The following is a 22,906-nucleotide window of genomic DNA, read 5'->3' as shown; positions in this document are numbered from 1 at the left end:
GATGGGCCGAATGGCCTCCTTCTGTGCTGTATGATCCTAACCTGGGGAAGCACAGCGCCACCAAAGGCATCATGGCCCATTACAAATACAACAGTTCAGTGTGACCACAGTTAACATTGAAAACCCCACTGAAACTGTTTAAGAAAGAGCTTGCATTTCTATAGCGCCTTTCACGACCTCAGGACGCTCCAAAGTGCTTCATGCTTGATGAAATACTTTTTGAAGTGTCGTCACTGTTGTAATGTAGGAAACATGGCAGCCAATTTGAGCACAGCAAGATCCCACAAACAGCAGTGTGATAATGACCAGATAATCTGTTTTTAGTGATGTTGGTTGAGGGATAAATATTGGCCAGGACACCGGGGTGAACTCTCCTGCTCTTCTTCAATATAGTACCGTGGAATCTTTTATGTCCACCTGAGAGGGCGGACAGGAACTCGGTTTAACGTCTCATCTGAAAGACAGCACCTCCAACAGTGCAGCACTCCCTCAGTACTGGGCACTGGGTGTGTACGGAGGGGAAGATGCAACAGACCTACCGATTACAATAATTAGATGTCAAAACTTGACCAGTTCAGTTTGTGTTTGACTGACCACTCCCTTTTCAAATTCGAATGGCTTGATATTCAAAATCCAGGATGTCTTTTTTTTGGGGGATATTAAAGAGAAAATTCTGTTTGGATTAGTGGGATCCTGTGAGAAAGGCAGATTGTTGAAGAATCTCATGAGATGAAGCAGTTTGAAAACCTCAGCAGAATCCTGAAAGAAAAAAGGTCATTTCTAAAAGTTTAGCTCAGCTCTTAGGGTTGTGTTTTTATTTTGTCTACTCAGAGTTACATGACTGATATCATGCTGTAAATGTATGACTGCATTAATCAGGTAAAATTAAACACTTTCATTGTTTCAAAAAATTGTTCAATACTTCAAAAAGATTTGGTGTGAGCTCTTATAGGTATACGGTAGTCCGGTGTGAAAAGCAATTCCCAAATAGAGTTTGCTGTTCCTTTAACCGGGAGGCATTGCCAAAAGCTTACCAAACTCTCTCAACAAGGGTAGAGACAAGGTTTGGGTATTGTGACTCAGCCACATGGGTGGTCTAAAGTACAACTGAAATAGTCCAGGGTTACATGGTTAGAAAGACTCAAAAACTAAAAGATATCATCAGGATTTAATCGAAGTACAGAGGGTGGAAGATTAGGTGGGCATGGCAGCAGTAAAACTACCTTAATTGTAGCAGTGAACGATGAAACAACAGATTGATGACGTTTTATTGTCTCTCCTGCTCTCTCATTGTCTCTGAGTCTTGATCTCTCCATATCTTCACCTCCCCGTGCCCCTGTTTCTATCCCCTCAGTGTCTCCTATCTCCCTGTGTCCCTGTTTCTTTCCTCTCTCTGTCTTGCTGTGTCTCTGTATCTCCCTGTCCCATTCTGTCTCCCCTGCCTGGTGTCCTTGTGTCTCTGTATCTCCCTGTCCCATTCTCTCTCCCCTGCCTGGTGTCCCTGTGTCTCTGTATCTCCCTGTCCCATTCTCTCTCCCCTGCCTGGTGTCCCTGTTTCTCTGTATCTCCCCGTCCTATTCTCTCTCCCCTGCCTGGTATCCCCGTGTCTCTGTATCTCCTGCCTGATATCTCCGTGTCTCTGTATCTCCCTGTCCTATTCTCTCTCCCCTGCCTGGTATCCCTGTGTCTCTGTATCTCCTGCCTGATATCTCCGTGTCTCTGTATCTCCCTGTCCTATTCTCTCTCCCCTGCCTGGTATCTCTGTATCTCCCCATCCTATTCTCTCTCCCCTGCCTGGTGTCCCTGTGTCTCTGTATCTCCCTGTCCCATTCTCTCTCCCCTGCCTGGTGTCCCCGTGTCTCTGTATCTCCTGCCTGGTGTCCCCGTGTCTCTGTATCTCCTGCCTGGTGTCCCCGTGTCTCTGTATCTCCTGCCTGGTGTCCCCGTGCCTCTGTATCTCCCTGTCCTATTCTCTCGCCCCTGCCTGGTGTCCCCGTGTCTCTGTATCTCCCTGTCCTATTCTCTCTCCCCTGCCTGATATCCCTCTGTTTCACTGTTCCTGTGGTTTGGTGATTAAGTATCTGGCAGGATAGTTTCTCTCTTTCACTCTGCCTGTACCCATATCTCTGTTGTTTTATTTTAGTGTCTCTGTCACTCCCAATCTCTGTGCTTTTGCCTCTACCCATTGTGCAGCTCGAGGTGGTGACTCCTGTGTACAGATCTAACAGTGGGGATTGGTCTCTGTGACCCTGTCTATCTGCCAGTGCCTGTGTTTTACCTTTTCACAGCGTCACCTGGTTGCTGTTTCTCTGTTTATGGTTTTGAGTCTCTCTGTGTCTGCCCGTCTCTCCGTGTCTGCCCGTCTCTCCGTCACTCTCCATGACACCATGTTTCCTGTGAGCTCTTTTACTGTGCCTCCATTATCATTGTGCTGCAATCAGTCATTATCCAATCCTTTGCTCATGATTTCACTCTACATTCATCAGCTCCCCACAAACCACATCGTCCTCAGTGCCCATCACCCCCAGTCCTCTGAATCACCATATCTTCACCTCCTCCATGTCCTTCGATGGGGCACAACAAGGCTAGGGGAGCGGGGCCGGGGGAGCGGGGAGCGGGGCCGGGGGAGCGGGGCCCGGGCTCTCCCGATGAACTGTTTGCCTCTGTTTAAGTGACTTTTTGTTTCCCTACAGAGAGAGAATCGACGGCTGCAAGAGGCAAGCTTGCGCCTGGAGCAGGAGAACGATGACTTGGCACATGAACTTGTGACCAGCAAGATCGCCCTGAGGAATGACTTGGACCAGGTGTGGAATTAACCGACCGACACTCTGTGCAGAATGTCTGCCTTGTACAAAGGGTAGAAGTTAAAAGAATGAAAGAAACACTTGTATTTATACAGCGCCTTTCACGACCTCAAGATATTCCAAAGCGCTTTACAGCCATTTAAGTATAGTCACTGTTGTAATGTGGGAAACGCAGCAGCCAATTTACACACAGCAAGATCCCACAAACAGCAATGTGATAATGAACAGATAATCTGTTTTAGTGATATTGGTTGAGGGATAAATATTGACCAGGACACAGGCACTTGGAGAAGCAAGGATTAATCAGGGATAGTCAACATGGCTTTGTCAAGGGAAGATCATGTCTGACTAATTTGATTGAATTTTTTGAGGGGGTGACTAGGCGTGTGGATGAGGGTAACGCAGTGGATGTGGTATACATGGATTTCAGTAAGGCCTTCAATAAAGTCCCGCACAGGAGACTGGTCAAGAAGGTACGAGCCCATGGAATCCAGGGTGCCTTGGCACTTTGGATACAAAACTGGCTTAGTGGCAGAAGGCAGAGGGTGATGGTCGAAGGTTGTTTTTGTGACTGGAAGCCTGTGGCCAGTGGGGTACCACAGGGATCGGTGCTGGGTCCCTTGCTGTTTGTGGTCTACATTAATGACTTGGATATGAATGTAAAAGGTATGATCAGTAAGTTCGCTGATGATACAAAGATTGGTAGGGTGGTAAATAGCGAGGAGGATAACCTCAGTCTGCAGGACGATATAGATGGGTTGGTCAGATGGGCGGAACAGTGGCAAATGGAATTTAACCCGGAAAAGTGCGAGGTGATGCACTTTGGAGGGACTAACAAGGCAAGGGAATACACAATGAATGGGAGGACCCTAGGCAAGACAGAGGGTCAGAGGGATCTTGGTGTGCAAGTTCACAGATCCCTGAAGGCGGCGGAACAGGTAGATAAGGTGGTAAAGAAGGCATATGGGATACTTGCCTTTATTAGCCGAGGCATAGAATATAAGAGCAAGGAGGTTATGATGGAGCTGTATAAAACACTGGTTAGGCCACAGCTGGAGTACTGTGTGCAGTTCTGGTCGCCACACTACAGGAAGGATGTGATCGCTTTGGAGAGGGTGCAGAGGAGATTCACCAGGATGTTACCAGGGCTGGAGCGCTTCAGCTATGAAGAGAGACTGGGAAGATTGGGTTTGTTTTCCTTGGAGCAGAGGAGGCTGAGGGGGGACATGATTGAGGTGTACAAAATTATGAGGGGCACAGATAGGATGGATACTAAGGAGCTTTTTCCCTTCGTTGAGGGTTCTATAACAAGGGGACATAGATTCAAGGTAAAAGGCGGGAGGTTTAGAGGGGATTTGAGAAAGAACTTTTTCACCCAGAGGGTGGTTGGAGTCTGGAACTCACTGCCTGAAAGGGTTGTGGAGGCAGGAACCCTCACAACATTCAAGAAGCATTTGGATGAGCACTTGAAATGCCATAGCATACAAGGCTACGGACCAAATGCTGGAATATGGGATTAGAGTAGACAGGGCTTGATGGCCGGCGCGGACACGATGGGCCGAAGGGCCTCTATCCGTGCCGTATAACTCTATGACTCTATAACTCCCCTACTCTTCTTTGAAATAGTGTCCGTGGGATATTTTATGTCCACCTGAGAGGGCAGACGGGGCCTAAGTTTAACATCTCACCTGAGAGACGGCATCTCCGACAGTGCAGCCCTCCCTCAGTACTGACCGTCCCACAGTGCAGCGCTCCCTCAGTACTGACCCTCCGACAGTGCAGCGCTCCCTCAGTACTGACCCTCCGACAGTGCAGCGCTCCCTCAGTACTGACCCTCCGACAGTGCAGCGCTCCCTCAGTACTGACCCTCCGACAGTGCAGCGCTCCCTCAGTACTGACCCTCCGACAGTGCAGCGCTCCCTCAGTACTGACCCTCCGACAGTGCAGCGCTCCCTCAGTACTGCACTGGGAGTGTCAGCCTGGATTATGGGCTCAAGTCTCTGGAGTGGGACTTGAACCCACGACCTTCTGACTCTGAGGCGAGAGTGCGGCCCACTGAGTCACTGGTGATACTGCTCCAGCATCACCAGAACGTCACATGTATGAGTTATGATCCATGACATGACCAGTAATAGCTGTACGAGGGCTGGGATTGAATGAGAATCTACCGCTGCAGCCAGAGGGATTGGGTGGAGCATCGAGGGGTGCTTTCAGATAGGGCGTGGAACTTGGTGAAGGTGTCACCCAAAGGAGACCTCTCTCAGTACCGTGACACCCTGCTGCTTGTACCCACACAGGCTGAAGACAAGGCCGATGTTCTCAACAAGGAGCTGTTACAGACCAAACAGAGGCTGGTGGAGACCGAAGAGGAGAAGAGGAGACAGGAGGAAGAGTCAGCTCAGGTATGGAGAGGATAGGGGAGAGGCCCTGGGAGTGGGGCCCAGGCTGATCTGATGTCTAATTATCCTTCCTTTCTCCCCATCGTAGATTAAGGAGGTTTTCCGCCGGGAGTTGGAGAAAGCTGAATCTGAAGTGAGGAAGACGAGTGCGATAATTTCAGAGTACAAGCAGGTACTTCATACACAGGCAGGTGGTGCTGTGCTCCACGATGCCCCTGCTGTCAGAACTGGAGCTCGGTGTAGCTTGTTGACGGACAGAGAGATGAATCAGGGCTCAGGGCTCCACGCGGTGGGAGGCCTGGTGAGGGCCGGACGTTTCCTGCAGCCTGTGTTGGCTCCTTTCTCTTGGACTGGCCTCAGAGCTTCCCGTCCCAAGGGGAACAGCCATGGGAGTGTCTGCTCCAAACCCTGGCTGTTCTGGGGCCCGGCTCCCAGGCTTCGGCCTAAATTGCAACCTGGATTAAAATTAGTGCAACCGAGCCACGGTCGCACTGCTCCTCCCCCCCCAGCCGGTGTCTCCCCCGGGGCAGACGTCTCCTGCCCCCCCAGCCGGCGTCTCCCCCGGGGCAGACGTCTCCTGCCCCCAGCTGGTGTCTCCCCCGGGGCAGACGTCTCCTGCCCCCAGCTGGTGTCTCCCCCGGGGCAGACATCTCCTCCCCCCAGCTGGTGTCTCCCCCGGGGCAGACGTCTCCTCCCCCCAGCTGGTGTCTCCCCCGGGGCAGACGTCTCCTCCCCCCAGCTGGCGCCTCCCCCGGGGCAGACGTCTCCTGCCCCCAGCTGGTGTCTCCCCCGGGGCAGACGTCTCCTGCCCCCAGCTGGTGTCTCCCCCGGGGCAGACGTCTCCTGCCCCCAGCTGGTGTCTCCCCCGGGGCAGACGTCTCCTGCCCCCAGCTGGTGTCTCCCCCGGGGCAGACGTCTCCTGCCCCCAGCTGGTGTCTCCCCCGGGGCAGACGTCTCCTGCCCCCAGCTGGCGCCTCCCCCGGGGCAGACGTCTCCTCCCCCCAGCTGGTGCCTCCCCCGGGGCAGACGTCTCCTCCCCCCAGCTGGTGTCTCCCCCGGGGCAGACGTCTCCTCCCCCCAGCTGGCGCCTCCCCCGGGGCAGACGTCTCCTCCTCCCCCCTCCTAGCCGGCGTCTCCCCGGAAGCCCCCTCTAGTGAAGAGTCCTGAAATGGCGGGTTAGTGGGTCAGCAAATGGGGAGCTTTTGTTTACAGTGGAGGAATCGGCGGACCCCCTCCCCCCCCCCCTCCCGATCCCATCCCCCACTCCCACCCTCCTCCCAACACCCCTCCTCACTCCCCTCCACCCAACACCCCTCCTCACTCCCCTCCTCCCAACACCCCTCCTCACTCCCCTCCTCCCAACACCCCTCCTCACTCCCCTCCTCCCAACACCCCTCCTCCCAACACCCCTCCTCACTCCCCTCCTCCCAACACCCCTCCTCACTCCCCTCCTCCCAACACCCCTCCTCACTCCCCTCCTCCCAACACCCCTCCTCACTCCCCTCCTCCCAACACCCCACCTCACTCCCCTCTTCCCAACACCTCTCCTCACTCCCCTCCTCACTCCCCTCCTCCCAACACCCCACCTCACTCCCCTCTTCCCAACACCTCTCCTCACTCCCCTCCTCCCAACACCCCACCTCACTCCCCTCCTCCCCACGCCCCTCCTCACTCCCCACGCCCCTCCTCACTCCCCACGCCCCTCCTCACTCCCCACGCCCCTCCTCACTCCCCACGCCCCTCCTCACTCCCCACGCCCCTCCTCACTCCCCACGCCCCTCCTCACTCCCCACGCCCCTCCTCACTCCCCACGCCCCTCCTCACTCCCCACGCCCCTCCTCACTCCCCACGCCCCTCCTCACTCCCCACGCCCCTCCTCACTCCCCACGCCCCTCCTCACTCCCCACGCCCCTCCTCACTCCCCACGCCCCTCCTCACTCCCCACGCCCCTCCTCACTCCCCACGCCCCTCCTCACTCCCCACGCCCCTCCTCACTCCCCACGCCCCTCCTCACTCCCCACGCCCCTCCTCACTCCCCACGCCCCTCCTCACTCCCCACGCCCCTCCTCACTCCCCACGCCCCTCCTCACTCCCCACGCCCCTCCTCACTCCCCACGCCCCTCCTCACTCCCCACGCCCCTCCTCACTCCCCACGCCCCTCCTCACTCCCCACGCCCCTCCTCACTCCCCACGCCCCTCCTCACTCCCCACGCCCCTCCTCACTCCCCACGCCCCTCCTCACTCCCCACGCCCCTCCTCACTCCCCACGCCCCTCCTCATGTCCTGTTCTTCGACCATGTTCAATATCAGCACCACGGTAACTCTCCCTCTTCTGATCAGATTTGTTCCCAGTTGAGCACACGGCTGGAGAAGCAGCAGGCCGCGAGTAAGGAGGAGCTGGAGATGGTGAAGGTAAGAGTGGGCCGGACTCTCGTTCCTGTGCACGTCTCAACATAGTCTCCTCACTGTAACAATGTCCATTGTACATCGAGTGTGGTGGGTAACGAAGGCCCCGGTCTGAGGCTGGGGGCCAGGCCCCCCGGTCTGAGGCTGCTGGGCTGGTGAGACAGTTTGCGGGAGGGCCATCGGGTTAACGAGCCGGCAGCCCAGGGTTGTCTTGTGTCGCGTCTTCCATCCAAAACTGCGTTATGTTGGAGCCACCTCAACGCCAAAGAGACCCCAGTGACCTTCACTCCAAGCAGGACAGTCATTGCTTGACAAGTTTGGGAATGCGCCCTCACCAGGTGAACGACACAGCTCCCCTGCTAGTATCCGAACCACACCCCATAGAAGGCTGGTTCCAGCAGCAGGAGGTTTGGGGCTTCCCAAACAACCCAAGAAGCCGCATGGAATATTGGCGTTTAGCTCGAGGGCTGGAATACAAAGAGGTGAAGTTATGTTAGAGTTAGACAGAACTCTGGTTAGACCCCGTCTGGAGATTTTTTTTCATTCGTTCATGGGATGCGGCTGTTGCTGGCGAGGCCGGCATTTATTGCCCATCCCTAATTGCCCTTGAGAAGGTGGTGGTGAGCCGCCTTCTTGAACCGCTGCAGTCCGTGTGGTGAAGGTTCTCCCACAGTGCTGTTAGGAAGGGAGTTCCAGGATTTTGACCCAGCGACGATGAAGGAACGGCCGATATATTTCCAAGTCGGGATGGTGTGTGACTTGGAGGGGAACGTGCAGGTGGTGTTGTTCCCATGTGCCTGCTGCCCTTGTCCTTCTAGGTGGCAGAGGTCGTAGGTTTGGGAGGTGCTGTCGAAGAAACCTTGGCGAGTTGCTGCAGTGCATCCTGTGGATGGTACACACTGCAGCCACAGTGCGCCGGTGGTGAAGGGAGTGAATGTTTAGGGTGGTGGATGGGGTGCCAATCAAGCGGGCTGCTTTGTCCTGGATGGTGTCGAGCTTCTTGCGTGTTGTTGGAGCTGTACTCCTCCAGGCAAGTGGAGAGTATTCCATCACACTCCTGATTTGTGCCTTGTAGATGGTGGAAAGGCTTTGGGGAGTCAGGAGGTGAGTCACTCGCCACAGAATACCCAGCCTCTGACCTGGTCTTGTATTTATATGCCAGTTAAGTTTCTGGTCAATGGTGACCCCCAGGATGTTGATGGTGGGGGATTCGGCGATGGTAATGCCATTGAATGTCATGGGGAGGTGGTTAGACTCTCTCTTGTTGGAGATGGTCATTGTCTGGCACTTGTCTGGCACGAATGTTACTTGCCACTTATCAGCCCAAGCCTGGATGTTGTGCAGGTCTTGCTGCATGCGGGCACGGACTGCTTCGTTATCTGAGGGGTTGCGAACGGAACTGAACACTGTGCAATCATCAGCAAACACCCCCATTTCTGACCTTATGATGGTGGGAAGGTCATTGATGAAGCAGCTGAAGATGGTTGGGCCTAGGACACTGCCCTGAGGAACTCCTGCAGCAATGCCCTGGGGCTGAGATGACTGGCCTCCAACAACCACTACCATCTTCTTTTGTGCTGGATACGACTCCAGCCACTGGAGAGTTATCCCCCTGATTCCCATTGACTTCAATTTTACTAGGGCTCCTTGGTGCCACACTCGGTCAAATGCTGCCTTGATGTCAAGGGCAGTCACTCTCAACTCACCTCTGGAATTCAGCTCTTTTGTCCATGTTTGTACCAAGGCTGTAATGAGGTCTGGAGCCGAGTGGTCCTGGCGGAACCCAAACTGAGCATCGGTGAGCAGGTTATTGGTGAGTAAGTGCCGCTTGATAGCACTGTCGATGACGCCTTCCATCACTTTGCTGATGATTGAGAGTAGACTGATGGGGCGGTAATCGGCCGGATTGGATTTGTCCTGCTTTTGTGGACAGGACATACCTGGGCAATTTTCCACATTGTCGGGTAGATGCCAGTGTTGTAGCTATACTGGAACAGCTTGGCTGGAGGCGCATCTAGTTCTGGAGCACAAGTCTTCAGTACTACAGCCGGGATGTTGTCGGGGCCCATAGCCTTTGCTGTATCCAGTGCACTCAGCCGTTTCTTGATATCACGTGGAATGAATCGAATTGGCCGAAGACTGGCTTCTGTGATGGTGGGGATATCGGGAGGAGGCCGAGATGGATCATCCACTCGGCATTTCTGGCTGAAGATAGTTGCAAACGCTTCAGCCTTGTCTTTTGCACTCACCTGCTGGACTCCGCCATCATTGAGGATGGGGATGTTTACGGAGCCTCCTCCTCCCGTTAGTTGTTTAATTGTCCACCACCATTCACGGCTGGATGTGGCAGGACTGCAGAGCTTTGATCTGATCCGTTGGTTGTGGAATCGCTTAGCTCTGTCTATAGCATGTTGCTTCCGCTGTTTAGCATGCATGTAGTCCTGAGTTGTAGCTTCACCAGGTTGGCACCTCATTTTTAGGTACGCCTGGTGCTGGTCCTGGCATGCTCTTCTACACTCCTCATTGAACCAGGGTTGATCCCCTGGCTTGTTGGTAATGGTAGAGTGAGGAATATGCCGGGCCATGAGGTTACAGATTGTGCTGGAATACAATTCTGCTGCTGCTGATGGCCCACAGCGCCTCATGGATGCCCAGTTTTGAGCTGCTGGATCTGTTCTGAATCTATCCCATTTAGCACGGTGTTAGTGCCACACAACACGTTGAATGGTGTCTTCAGTGTGAAGACGGGACTTCGTCTCCACGAGGACTGCAGTGGTCACTCCTACCAATACTGTCATGGACGGATGCATCTGCGACAGGTAGATTGGTGAGGACGAGGTCAAGTAGGTTTTACCCTCGTGTTGGTTCGCTCACCACCTGCCGCAGGCCCAGTCTGGCAGCTACGTCTTTCAGGACTCGGCCAGCTCGGTCAGTAGTGGTGCTACCGAGCCACTCTTGGTGATGGACATTGAAGTCCCCCACCCAGAGTACATTTTGTGCCCTTGCTACCCTCCGTGCTTCCTCCAAGTGGTGCTCAACATGGAGGAGGACTGATTCATCAGCTGAGGGAGGGCGGTAGGTGGTAATCAGCAGGAGGTTTCCTTGCCCATGTTTGACCTGATGCCATGAGATTTCATGGGGTTCATAGTCAATGTTGAGGACTCCCAGGGCCACTCCCTCCTTACTGTATATCACTGTACCACCACCTCTGGTCGGTCTGTCCTGCCGGTGGGACAGGACATAGCCAGGGATGGTGATGGAAGAGCCTGGGACATTGCCTGAAAGGTATGATTCTGTGAGTATGGCTATGTCAGGCTGTTGCTTGACTCGTCTGTGGGACAGCTCTCCCAATTTTGGCACAAGTCCCCAGATGTTAGTGAGGAGGACTTTGCAGGGTCGACTGGGCTTGGTTTGCTTTTGTCGTGTCCGGTGCCTGGTGGTCCGATGCCGGGTGGTCCGTCCGGTTTTATTCTTATTATGACTTTTTTTAGTGAGATTGTACAACTGAGTGGCTTGCTAGGCCATTTCAGAGGGCAATTAAGAATCAACCACATGGAGCACTGTGTTCAGTTCTGGGCACCGCACCTCAGGAAGGATATATCGGCCTTGGAGGGGGCGCAGCGCAGATTCACCAGAATGATACTGGGGCTAAAAGGGTTAAATTATGAGGACAGGTTGCATTGACTGGGCTTGTATTCCCTTGAGTATAGAAGGTTGAGGGATGATCTAATTGAGGTGTTAAAATGATTGAAGGATTTGATAGGGTAGATAGAGAGAAACTATTTCCTCTGGTGGGAGAATCCAGAACAAGGGGGCATAACCTTAAAATTAGAGCTGGACAGTTCAGGGGTGATGTCAGGAAGCATTTCTTCACACAAAGGGGAGTGGAAATCTGGAACTCTCTCCCCCAAAAGGCTGTGGATTATGGGGTGGTCAATAGGATCTATCAGTACTGAGATGGATAGATTTGTGTTGGGTAAGGGTATCGAGGGATATGGAGCAAAGACGGGTAAATGGAGTTAAGATACAGATCAGCCATGATCTAATTGGATGGGGAAGCATGCTCGAGGGGCTGAATGGCCTCCTCCAGTTCTTATGTTCAGAAAATTCTCACCTCTCCTCTGGTTCTTTTACCAGTTACCTTAAATCTGTGTCCTCTGGTTACCGGCCTTCCTGCCAGTGGAAACCGTTCCTCTCTATTTACTCCATCAAAGCTCTTCATGATTTTGAAAACCTCAATTAAATCTTCCCTTAACTTTCTTGGCTCTGCGGACAATCCCAGCTTCTCCAGTCTCTTTAATAACAGAACCTGTGCAATAGTTGGTGTGATTATGAGCGCATGTACAACATCAAACACAAAGCCAATACTCTCCCAAAAAAAAAACTCAGACCTCTCACCGAGAATGGAGCAGAATCGTACAGCACGGGAGGAGGCCATTTGTCCCATCGTTCCCTGTGCCAGCTCTTTGTAAGAGCTATCCAATTACCCCACTCTCCTGCTCTTTTCCCCATAGCCCTGAAAATTTTTCTTCAAGTGTTTACCTAATTCCCCTTTTTGAAAGTTATTATTGAATCTGCTTCCACCGCCCTTTCAGGCAGCACGTTCCAGGTCAAAATCAGAGCATAGGAACAGGAGGAGGCCATTCAGCCCCTCGAGTCTGTTCCATTATTCTATTAGATCATGGCTGATCTGTATTTTAACTCCATCTACCTGCCTTGATTCTGTAACCCTTACCTAACAAAAATCTATCAATCTCAGTTTAAAATATTCAATTGTCCCCCAGCCTCACCAGCTTTTTCGGGGAGAGAGTCCCAGATTTCCACTCCCCTTTGTGTGAAGAAATGCTTCCTGACATCACCCCTGAACGGCCTAGCTCTAATTTTACGGCTAAGCTCCCTTGTTCTGGAACTTATCTGTTCCCCTGAGAGAGTGGAAGTGTTGCCATGTCTTTGTTTTGATGGGTGTGACTGAGAGCCCTCAGGACAGACTGAGTGAGTGGGTTCTCTCCTCGGTCCCCAGGGGAAAGTGATGTCATGTGACCGCTGCTGCGAGCTCTTCAGGAAGGATGGTGAGCAGCAGCCCCTGGATCCCGGGCAGGACCGCACGCACCAGGACGTGGACGAGGAGAAGGAGCACCTCAAGAAGCAGCTGAGGGAGATGGAGCTGGAGCTGGCACAGACCAAGCTGCAGCTAGTGGAGGCCAAATGCAAAATACAGGTACAGGCCCGAGAGGGCGGCGACAGAGTGTTGTTCCCACACTCGGTGTCTCTCCCTCTTATTCCCACGCTCTCTGTCTCTCTCTTCCCCCTTATTCCCACACTCTCGGTCTCTCTCCCTCTTATTCCCACTCTCTGTCTCTCTCCCTCTTATTCCCACTCTCGGTCTCTCTCCCTCTTATTCCCACTCTCTGTATCTCTCCCTCTTATTCCCACTCTCTGTATCTCTCCCTCTTATTCCCACACTCGGTCTCTCTCCCTCTTATTCCCACACTCGGTCTCTCTCCCTCTTATTCCCACACACTCTCGGTCTCTCTCTCCCTCTTATTCCCACTCTCGGTCTCTCTCCCTCTTATTCCCACACTCGGTCTCTCTCCCTCTTATTCCCACACACTCTCGGTCTCTCTCTCCCTCTTATTCCCACTCTCTGTCTCTCTCTCCTTATTCCCACACTCGGTCTCTCTCCCTCTTATTCCCACTCTCTGTCTCTCTCTCCTTATTCCCACTCTCTGTCTCTCTCTCCTTCTTATTCCCACTCTCTGTCTCTCTCCTTCTTATTCCCACTCTCTGTCTCTCTCTCCCTCTTATTCCCACTCTCTGTCTCTCTCCCTCTTATTCCCACTCTCTGTCTCTCTCCCTCTTATTCCCACTCTCTGTCTCTCTCCCTCTTATTCCCACACTCGGTCTCTCTCCCTCTTATTCCCACTCTCTGTCTCTCTCTCCTTCTTATTCCCACTCTCTGTCTCTCTCCCTCTTATTCCCACACTCGGTCTCTCTCCCTCTTATTCCCACACTCGGTCTCTCTCCCTCTTATTCCCACACACTCGGTCTCTCTCCCTCTTATTCCCACACTCGGTCTCTCTCCCTCTTATTCCCACTCTCTGTCTCTCTCCCTCTTATTCCCACTCTCTGTCTCTCTCCCTCTTATTCCCACACTCTCTGTCTCTCTCTCCCTCTTATTCCCACTCTCTGTCTCTCTCCCTCTTATTCCCACACTCTCTGTCTCTCTCCCTCTTATTCCCACACTCGGTCTCTCTCCCTCTTATTCCCACACTCGGTCTCTCTCCCTCTTATTCCCACACTCGGTCTCTCTCCCTCTTATTCCCACACTCGGTCTCTCTCCCTCTTATTCCCACACTCGGTGTCTCTCCCTCTTATTCCCACACTCGGTGTCTCTCCCTCTTATTCCCACTCTCTGTCTCTCTCCCTCTTATTCCCACACTCGGTCTCTCTCCCTCTTATTCCCACACTCGGTCTCTCTCCCTCTTATTCCCACACTCGGTCTCTCTCCCTCTTATTCCCACACTCGGTCTCTCTCCCTCTTATTCCCACACTCGGTCTCTCTCCCTCTTATTCCCACACTCTCTGTCTCTCTCCCTCTTATTCCCACTCTCTGTCTCTCTCTCCCTCTTTTTCTCCCACTCTCTGTCTCTCTCTCCCTCTTATTCCCACACTCTCGGTCGCTCTCCCTCTTATTCCCACACACTCTCGGTCTCTCTCTCCCTCTTATTCCCACACACTCTCTGTCTCTCTCTCCCTTCGTCCCACTCTCTGTCTCTCTCCCTCTTATTCCCACTCTCTGTCTCTCTCTCCCTCTTATTCTCACACTCTCTGCCTCTCTCCCTCTTATTCCCACACACTCTGTCTCTCTCCCTCTTGTTCCCACACACTCTCTGTCTCTCTCTCCCTCTTATTCCCACACACTCTCTGTCTCTCTCTCCCTCTTATTCCCACACACTCTCTGTCTCTCTCCCTCTTATTCCCACACACTCTCTGTCTCTCTCTCCCTCTTATTCCCACTCTCTGTCTCTCTCTCCCTCTTATTCCCACTCTCTGTCTCTCTCTCCCTCTTATTCCCACACTCGGTCTCTCTCTCCCTCTTATTCCCACACACACTCTGTCTCTCTCCCTCTTATTCCCACACACTCTCTGTCTCTCTCCCTCTTATTCCCACACTCGGTCTCTCTCCCTCTTATTCCTGCTCTCTGTCTCTCTCTCCCTCTTATTCCCACACTCTCTGTCTCTCTCTCCCTCTTATTCCCACTCTCTGTCTCTCTCTCCCTCTTATTCCCACTCTCTGTCTCTCTCTCCCTCTTATTCCCACACTCTCTGTCTCTCTCCCTCTTATTCCCACTCTCTGTCTCTCTCCCCCTTATTCCCACTCTCTGTCTCTCTCTCCCTCTTATTCCCACTCTCTGTCTCTCTCTCCCTCTTATTCCCACACTCTCTGTCTCTCTCTCCCTCTTATTCCCACTCTCTGTCTCTCTCTCCCTCTTATTCCCACTCTCTGTCTCTCTCTCCCTCTTATTCCCACTCTCTGTCTCTCTCTCCCTCTTATTCCCACACTCGGTCTCTCTCCCTCTTATTCCCACACTCGGTCTCTCTCCCTCTTATTCCCACACTCGGTCTCTCTCCCTCTTATTCCCACACTCGGTCTCTCTCCCTCTTATTCCCACACTCGGTCTCTCTCCCTCTTATTCCCACACTCGGTCTCTCTCCCTCTTATTCCCACACTCGGTCTCTCTCCCTCTTATTCCCACACTCGGTCTCTCTCCCTCTTATTCCCACACTCGGTCTCTCTCCCTCTTATTCCCACACTCGGTCTCTCTCCCTCTTATTCCCACACTCGGTCTCTCTCCCTCTTATTCCCACACTCGGTCTCTCTCCCTCTTATTCCCACACTCGGTCTCTCTCCCTCTTATTCCCACACTCTCTGTCTCTCTCCCTCTTATTCCCACTCTCTGTCTCTCTCTCCCTCTTTTTCTCCCACTCTCTGTCTCTCTCTCCCTCTTATTCCCACACTCTCGGTCTCTCTCCCTCTTATTCCCACACACTCTCGGTCTCTCTCTCCCTCTTATTCCCACACACTCTCTGTCTCTCTCTCCCTTCGTCCCACTCTCTGTCTCTCTCCCTCTTATTCCCACTCTCTGTCTCTCTCTCCCTCTTATTCTCACACTCTCTGCCTCTCTCCCTCTTATTCCCACACACTCTGTCTCTCTCCCTCTTGTTCCCACACACTCTCTGTCTCTCTCTCCCTCTTATTCCCACACACTCTCTGTCTCTCTCCCTCTTATTCCCACACACTCTCTGTCTCTCTCTCCCTCTTATTCCCACTCTCTGTCTCTCTCTCCCCCTTATTCCCACTCTCTGTCTCTCTCTCCCTCTTATTCCCACTCTCTGTCTCTCTCTCCCTCTTATTCCCACTCTCTGTCTCTCTCTCTCCCTCTTATTCCCACACTCTCTGTCTCTCTCCCTCTTATTCCCACTCTCTGTCTCTCTCTCCCCCTTATTCCCACTCTCTGTCTCTCTCTCCCTCTTATTCCCACTCTCTGTCTCTCTCTCCCTCTTATTCCCACACACTCTGTCTCTCTCCCTCTTATTCCCACTCTCTGTCTCTCTCCCCCTTATTCCCACTCTCTGTCTCTCTCCCTCTTATTCCCACTCTCTGTCTCTCTCTCCCTCTTATTCCCACTCTCTGTCTCTCTCCCTCTTATTCCCACACTCTCTGTCTCTCTCTCCCTCTTATTCCCACACTCTCTGTCTCTCTCTCCCTCTTATTCCCACACTCTCTGTCTCTCTCTCTCCCTCTTATTCCCACACTCTCTGTCTCTCTCTCTCCCTCTTATTCCCACACTCTCTGTCTCTCTCTCTCCCTCTTATTCCCACACTCTCTGTCTCTCTCTCCCTCTTATTCCCACTCTCTGTCTCTCTCTCCCTCTTATTCCCACTCTCTGTCTCTCTCTCCCTCTTATTCCCACTCTCTGTCTCTCTCTCCCTCTTATTCCCACACTCTCTGTCTCTCTCCCTCTTATTCCCACTCTCTGTCTCTCTCCCCCTTATTCCCACTCTCTGTCTCTCTCTCCCTCTTATTCCCACTCTCTGTCTCTCTCTCCCTCTTATTCCCACACTCTCTGTCTCTCTCTCCCTCTTATTCCCACTCTCTGTCTCTCTCTCCCCCTTATTCCCACTCTCTGTCTCTCTCTCCCTCTTATTCCCACTCTCTGTCTCTCTCTCCCTCTTATTCCCACACTCTCTGTCTCTCTCCCTCTTATTCCCACTCTCTGTCTCTCTCCCCCTTATTCCCACTCTCTGTCTCTCTCCCTCTTATTCCCACTCTCTGTCTCTCTCCCTCTTATTCCCACACTCTCTGTCTCTCTCTCCCTCTTATTCCCACACTCTCTGTCTCTCTCTCCCTCTTATTCCCACACTCTCTGTCTCTCTCTCTCCCTCTTATTCCCACACTCTCTGTCTCTCTCTCTCCCTCTTATTCCCACACTCTCTGTCTCTCTCTCTCCCTCTTATTCCCACACTCTCTGTCTCTCTCTCCCTCTTATTCCCACTCTCTGTCTCTCTCTCCCTCTTATTCCCACTCTCTGTCTCTCTCTCCCTCTTATTCCCACTCTCTGTCTCTCTCTCCCTCTTATTCCCACACTCTCTATCTCTCTCTCTCCCTCTTATTCCCACACTCTCTGTCTCTCTCTCCCTCTTATTCCCACACTCTCTGTCTCTCTCTCTCCCTCTTATTCCCACACTCTCTGTCTCTCTCTCTCCCTCTTATTCCCACACTCTCTGTCTCTCTCTCTCCCTCTTATTCCCACACTCTCTGTCTCTCTCCCCTGGTCCTGCTCTGAGTGTGTTTGTAGTTCACTGGTTGTTATTAATCTGTCTCTGGGTCGCGATGACTATTTTGGGCTGGAATCATTGTCTCTATCTGCTTTTCCCAGGAGCTCGAGCACCACCGGGGAGCTCTCCTCAACGAGATCCAGGCCGCCAAAAATTCCTGGCTCAGCAAGACCCTCAACTCCATCAAAACTGCCACCGGCACGCAGCCCCCTCCCCCTCCCCCACCCAAAGAAAGCACATAGTCCCGGCAGCCCCCTGCTGGAGCTGGAGCACGAGCACAAGCCCGAGCATCACCTCCTGATGTCCCACAACAAGACTGTGGACTGAGAAGCAGAGAGAGCAGACGGGAGGCAGAGTCCTTCCCATTACTGATTGCCGTGGACACCAGCTTAGGACGGGCTGCCCACCTTTGGCCTTTTTGTACATTTAAGTACTTCATAATTATTTAATCCAATGTTATCAATTGTTGGTTTGTATATTGTATAGCAAGAAATGTTATTGTATTTTATAACAATATCTTGTCGTCACTTTCATTGCCATCAGTTATTGATTGATATCGTCACGGGCTAACATAGTGAAAGGATCAATTCAACGGTCTGCTTGAGGGATGAGGGTCTATCTACGATTCTTGTATTTGCTGTTTACAGTCATCCTGTACAGGCTGAGTTCCAGCTCTCGCCCGGTACAGGCTGACTGTAAGACTGTTGTAGCTCTCGCCCTGTACGGACTGACTGTAAGACTGTTCCAGCTCTCGCCCCTGGTACAGGCTGACTGCAAGACTGTTGTAGCTCTCGCCCAGTACAGGCTGACTGTAAGACTGTTGTAGCTCTCGCCCTGTACAGACTGACTGTAAGACTGTTGTAGCTCTCGCCCAGTACAGGCTGACTGTAAGACTGTTCCAGCTCTCGCCCGGTACAGGCTGACTGTAAGACTGTTGTAGCTCTCGCCCTGTACAGACTGACTGTAAGACTGTTGTAGCTCTCGCCCTGTACAGGCTGACTGTAAGACTGTTCCAGCTCTCGCCCGGTACAGGCTGACTGTAAGACTGTTGTAGCTCTCGCCCTGTACAGACTGACTGTAAGACTGTTGTAGCTCTCGCCCTGTACAGGCTGACTGTGAGACTGTTCTAGCTCTCGCCCTGTACAGACTGACAAAGACTGACCTGCTGCGGTTACCCGTTTGCCCAGATAGATTGAGATGCTTTGCTCAGGTTAGTTCCCAAACCCCACCGTCAGTCGCTGGACATACTGTGTACAGGCCAACCATTCTGCCTGGAACTTTCCGCAGGACTTTCCCAACATTCTGCTCTTTCAGTCTTTACAAACTGATGTCTGTGGACACGACAGAGTAACTGATAAAGAACTCAATTTGCACAATGTATAAAGAACAAATGATCTATCTTGTTTCTTTAATTTTCAAACAGGTTAGATATTAAAGGTTAAAAGTAATAATAAAAAAAGGAGAGATTTTATGCTTAACTTGCAGCCTGTTGCCCAGTGAACAGGTTCACTTTGTTTCTCGGTGTTTGTCTGTAATTCCAAGCTCCCCCCATCTGTTCACAGTGGTGCAGTGATCCCTGGGGGCCAGCTTGTATTTGTAACAATTGTATTTTCAACAATAAACTAACTCACTGTGGCTCGTGTCCTCCTGTGTTCTGTGATACGTCCACACTTTGGGCCCTCCTGTACAGGAAGATCCCGTTCACTTCTCGTTCACTTCAACAGATCGTTCGATTGGAGTCAGTCGCGAGACTCCACACACCAGAAACCAAAAGACTTCGGCCTGTTAGCCTCTGGAACCAGATGCTGCACCCAGATCCCGGACAGAAGGGAGTGTTGGGTCTGAAATACCAACCAGGGGGCAGTCCACAGAGTGCAGTCACTTGCCTGACTGACCAGGGCCCTGTATGTACAGCGTCTTAACATGCAGACAGTGCTTATTAACGACACACCACCATTACAGGCTTAGAGTAATCAGAGTTTAACCCAGAAATAAGGAGAAATGAACCACTTGAAGTTTATAATAAGAACCGTCTTTCATCCAGTAAAACGAGCAAACTGGGCACCATGGGACTAAAAACAAACGGCAAACAATGATGGGAGAAGTGGTGGGGAAGGAAGGCAAGTGGGACGTGCGACGACAGGCAGCACTGGGTGACATGTCCCTGAGTGTCGGTGCGACTGTTACCCAGTGCTGCCTGTAGGAGCATGTCCAAACAGGGAAACACCCACAAACAAAACCAAGACTTGTATTTATATCGCGCCTTTCAACCAATGAAGTACTTTTGAAGTGGAGTCACCGTTCTGATGTAGGGAAACGCAGCAGCCAAGTTGCGCACAGCAAGATCCCACAAACAGCAATGTGACACTGTGTTTTGAGGGATAAATATTGGTCAGGACACCATGACCTTCTTCAAAATCGTGCTGTGGGATCTTTTACATCCACCTGAGAGGGCAGATGGGCCTCGGTTTAACGTCTCATCCGAAACATCCAACAGTGCAGCACTCCCTCAGTACTGGGAGTGTCAGCCTGGATTACGGGCTCAGGTCTCTGGAGGGGGACTTGAACCCACGACCTTCTGACTCAGAGGCAAGAGTGAAGCCACAGCTGACACAGAAATATACACAAAACACACAAATACACACAACAGAACACCCAAGTACACACACACAGATGTGTCACATTAAGTTGTACGACTGACACTAACACCTTCCCCAGCCTGTCTACTCAGGAGCAGGATTCTGCACCGTGAACATGTGTCTCATTACATATTCATGACACCGGGTTCATTTGCATTTCTTTTCCCATTACTTGCCTTTCTCTTCAGCCTTTTAAAGTAAAGTCTGAGCCCATTTCCCCCCAGACTCTGGGCCTTTTCCATTTTGGGATGTTTGTTGTTTTAAGATGGTGTTTAGAGGGGCCATTCCAGAGGGTCTGTGCTGACAGTTATTCTGACTCTTGTCTGACAGTTATTCCTTGTATTCACCACCCCAGCTCCGTGCAGCTCTCCCGGTCGATCTGCTCCTGAGCAGACAGGCTGGGGAAGTGTTAATGTCAGTCGTGCTAACTTAATGTGACACATCTATGTGTGTTTGTGTGCTTATGTGTTCTATTCTGTACTTGCGCGTTCTGTTGTGTATATTTGTGCGCATGTCTCTGTGGGTGTTTCCATGCACTGGGTAACAGTCACACTGACAGTCAGGGACATCCACCTACAGACAGTACTGGGTAACAGTCACACTGACAGTCAGGGCCATGCACCTACAGACAGTACTGGGTAACAGTCACACTGACAGTCAGGGACATGCACCTACAGACAGTACTGGGAAACAGTCACACTGACAGTCAGGGACATGCACCGACAGACAGTACTGGGAAACAGTCACACTGACACTCAGGGACATGCACCTACAGACAGTACTGGGTAACAGTCACACTGACAGTCAGGGACATCCACCTACAGACAGTACTGGGAAACAGTCACACTGACAGTCAGGGACATGCACCTACAGACAGTACTGGGTAACAGTCACACTGACAGTCAGGGCCATGCACCTACAGACAGTACTGGGTAACAGTCACACTGACAGTCAGGGACATCCACCTACAGACAGTACTGGGTAACAGTCACACTGACAGTCCGGGACATGCACCTACAGACAGTACTGGGTAACAGTCACACTGACAGTCAGGGACATCCACCTACAGACAGTACTGGGTAACAGTCACACTGACAGTCAGGGACATCCACCTACAGACAGTACTGGGAAACAGTCACACTGACAGTCAGGGACATGCACATACAGACAGTACTGGGTAACAGTCACACTGACAGTCAGGGCCATGCACCTACAGACAGTACTGGGTAACAGTCACACTGACAGGGACATCCACCTACAGACAGTACTGGGTAACAGTCACACTGACAGTCAGGGACATGCACCTACAGACAGTACTGGGTAACAGTCACACTGACAGTCAGGGCCATGCACCTACAGACAGTACTGGGTAACAGTCACACTGACAGTCAGGGACATCCACCTACAGACAGTACTGGGTAACAGTCACACTGACAGTCCGGGACATGCACCTACAGACAGTACTGGGTAACAGTCACACTGACAGTCAGGGACATCCACCTACAGACAGTACTGGGTAACAGTCACACTGACAGTCAGGGACATCCACCTACAGACAGTACTGGGAAACAGTCACACTGACAGTCAGGGACATGCACATACAGACAGTACTGGGTAACAGTCACACTGACAGTCAGGGCCATGCACCTACAGACAGTACTGGGTAACAGTCACACTGACAGGGACATCCACCTACAGACAGTACTGGGTAACAGTCACACTGACAGTCAGGGACATGCACCTACAGACAGTACTGGGTAACAGTCACACTGACAGTCAGGGACATCCACCGACAGACAGTACTGGGTAACAGTCACACTGACAGTCAGGGACATGCACCTACAGACAGTACTGGGTAACAGTCACACTGACAGTCAGGGACATCCACCGACAGACAGTACTGGGTAACAGTCACACTGACAGTCAGGGACATGCACCAACAGACAGTACTGGGTAACAGTCACACTGACAGTCAGGGACATCCACCTACAGACAGTACTGGGTAACAGTCACACTGACAGTCAGGGACATGCACCAACAGACAGTACTGGGTAACAGTCACACTGACAGTCAGGGCCATGCACCTACAGACAGTACTGGGTAACAGTCACACTGACACTCAGGGACATGCACCGACAGACAGTACTGGGAAACAGTCACACTGACAGTCAGGGACATGCACCTACAGACAGTACTGGGTAACAGTCGCACCGACAGTCAGGGACATGCACCTACAGACAGTACTGGGAAACAGTCACACTGACAGTCAGGGACATGCACCTACAGACAGTACTGGGTAACAGTCGCACCGACAGTCAGGGACATGCACCTACAGACAGTACTGGGTAACAGTCACACTGACAGTCAGGGCCATGCACCTACAGACAGTACTGGGTAACAGTCACACTGACACTCAGGGACATGCACCGACAGACAGTACTGGGAAACAGTCACACTGACAGTCAGCGACATGCACCTACAGACAGTACTAGGTAACAGTCACACTGACAGTCAGGGACATGCACCGACAGACAGTACTGGGTAACAGTCACACTGACACTCAGGGACATGCACCTACAGACAGTACTGGGAAACAGTCACACTGACAGTCAGGGCCATGCACCAACAGACAGTACTGGGTAACAGTCGCACTGACAGTCAGGGACATGCACCTACAGACAGTACTGGGTAACAGTCGCACCGACAGTCAGGGACATGCACCTACAGACAGTACTGGGTAACAGTCACACTGACAGTCAGGGACATGCACCTACAGACAGTACTGGGTAACAGTCACACCGACAGTCAGGGACATCCA

General features: G+C 52.1%; 1 protein-coding gene across 2 annotated transcripts in view; it reads left to right on the top strand.

Annotated features, from left to right (window-relative positions):
- LOC137314896 (rab GTPase-activating protein 1-like) overlaps positions 1–19,084 on the top strand; it is an 86,466-nt gene extending 67,382 nt beyond the window's left edge. For both annotated transcript variants that reach the window (XM_067979918.1, XM_067979919.1), the window contains 6 exons: positions 2,694–2,804; positions 5,102–5,206; positions 5,292–5,375; positions 7,544–7,615; positions 12,630–12,827; positions 17,551–19,084. In XM_067979918.1, the coding sequence (XP_067836019.1) occupies positions 2,694–2,804; positions 5,102–5,206; positions 5,292–5,375; positions 7,544–7,615; positions 12,630–12,827; positions 17,551–17,691 (711 nt within the window). In that variant the 3' untranslated portion in view covers positions 17,692–19,084. The remainder of the gene's footprint in view (positions 1–2,693; positions 2,805–5,101; positions 5,207–5,291; positions 5,376–7,543; positions 7,616–12,629; positions 12,828–17,550) is intronic.
- Positions 19,085–22,906: the final 3,822 nt, after the last annotated feature.

This window comes from Heptranchias perlo, unplaced genomic scaffold, assembly GCF_035084215.1.
Source record: "Heptranchias perlo isolate sHepPer1 unplaced genomic scaffold, sHepPer1.hap1 HAP1_SCAFFOLD_520, whole genome shotgun sequence".
Classification (NCBI taxonomy): Eukaryota; Metazoa; Chordata; class Chondrichthyes; order Hexanchiformes; family Hexanchidae; genus Heptranchias; species Heptranchias perlo.
This window is presented reverse-complemented; position numbering and strand designations above follow the sequence as displayed.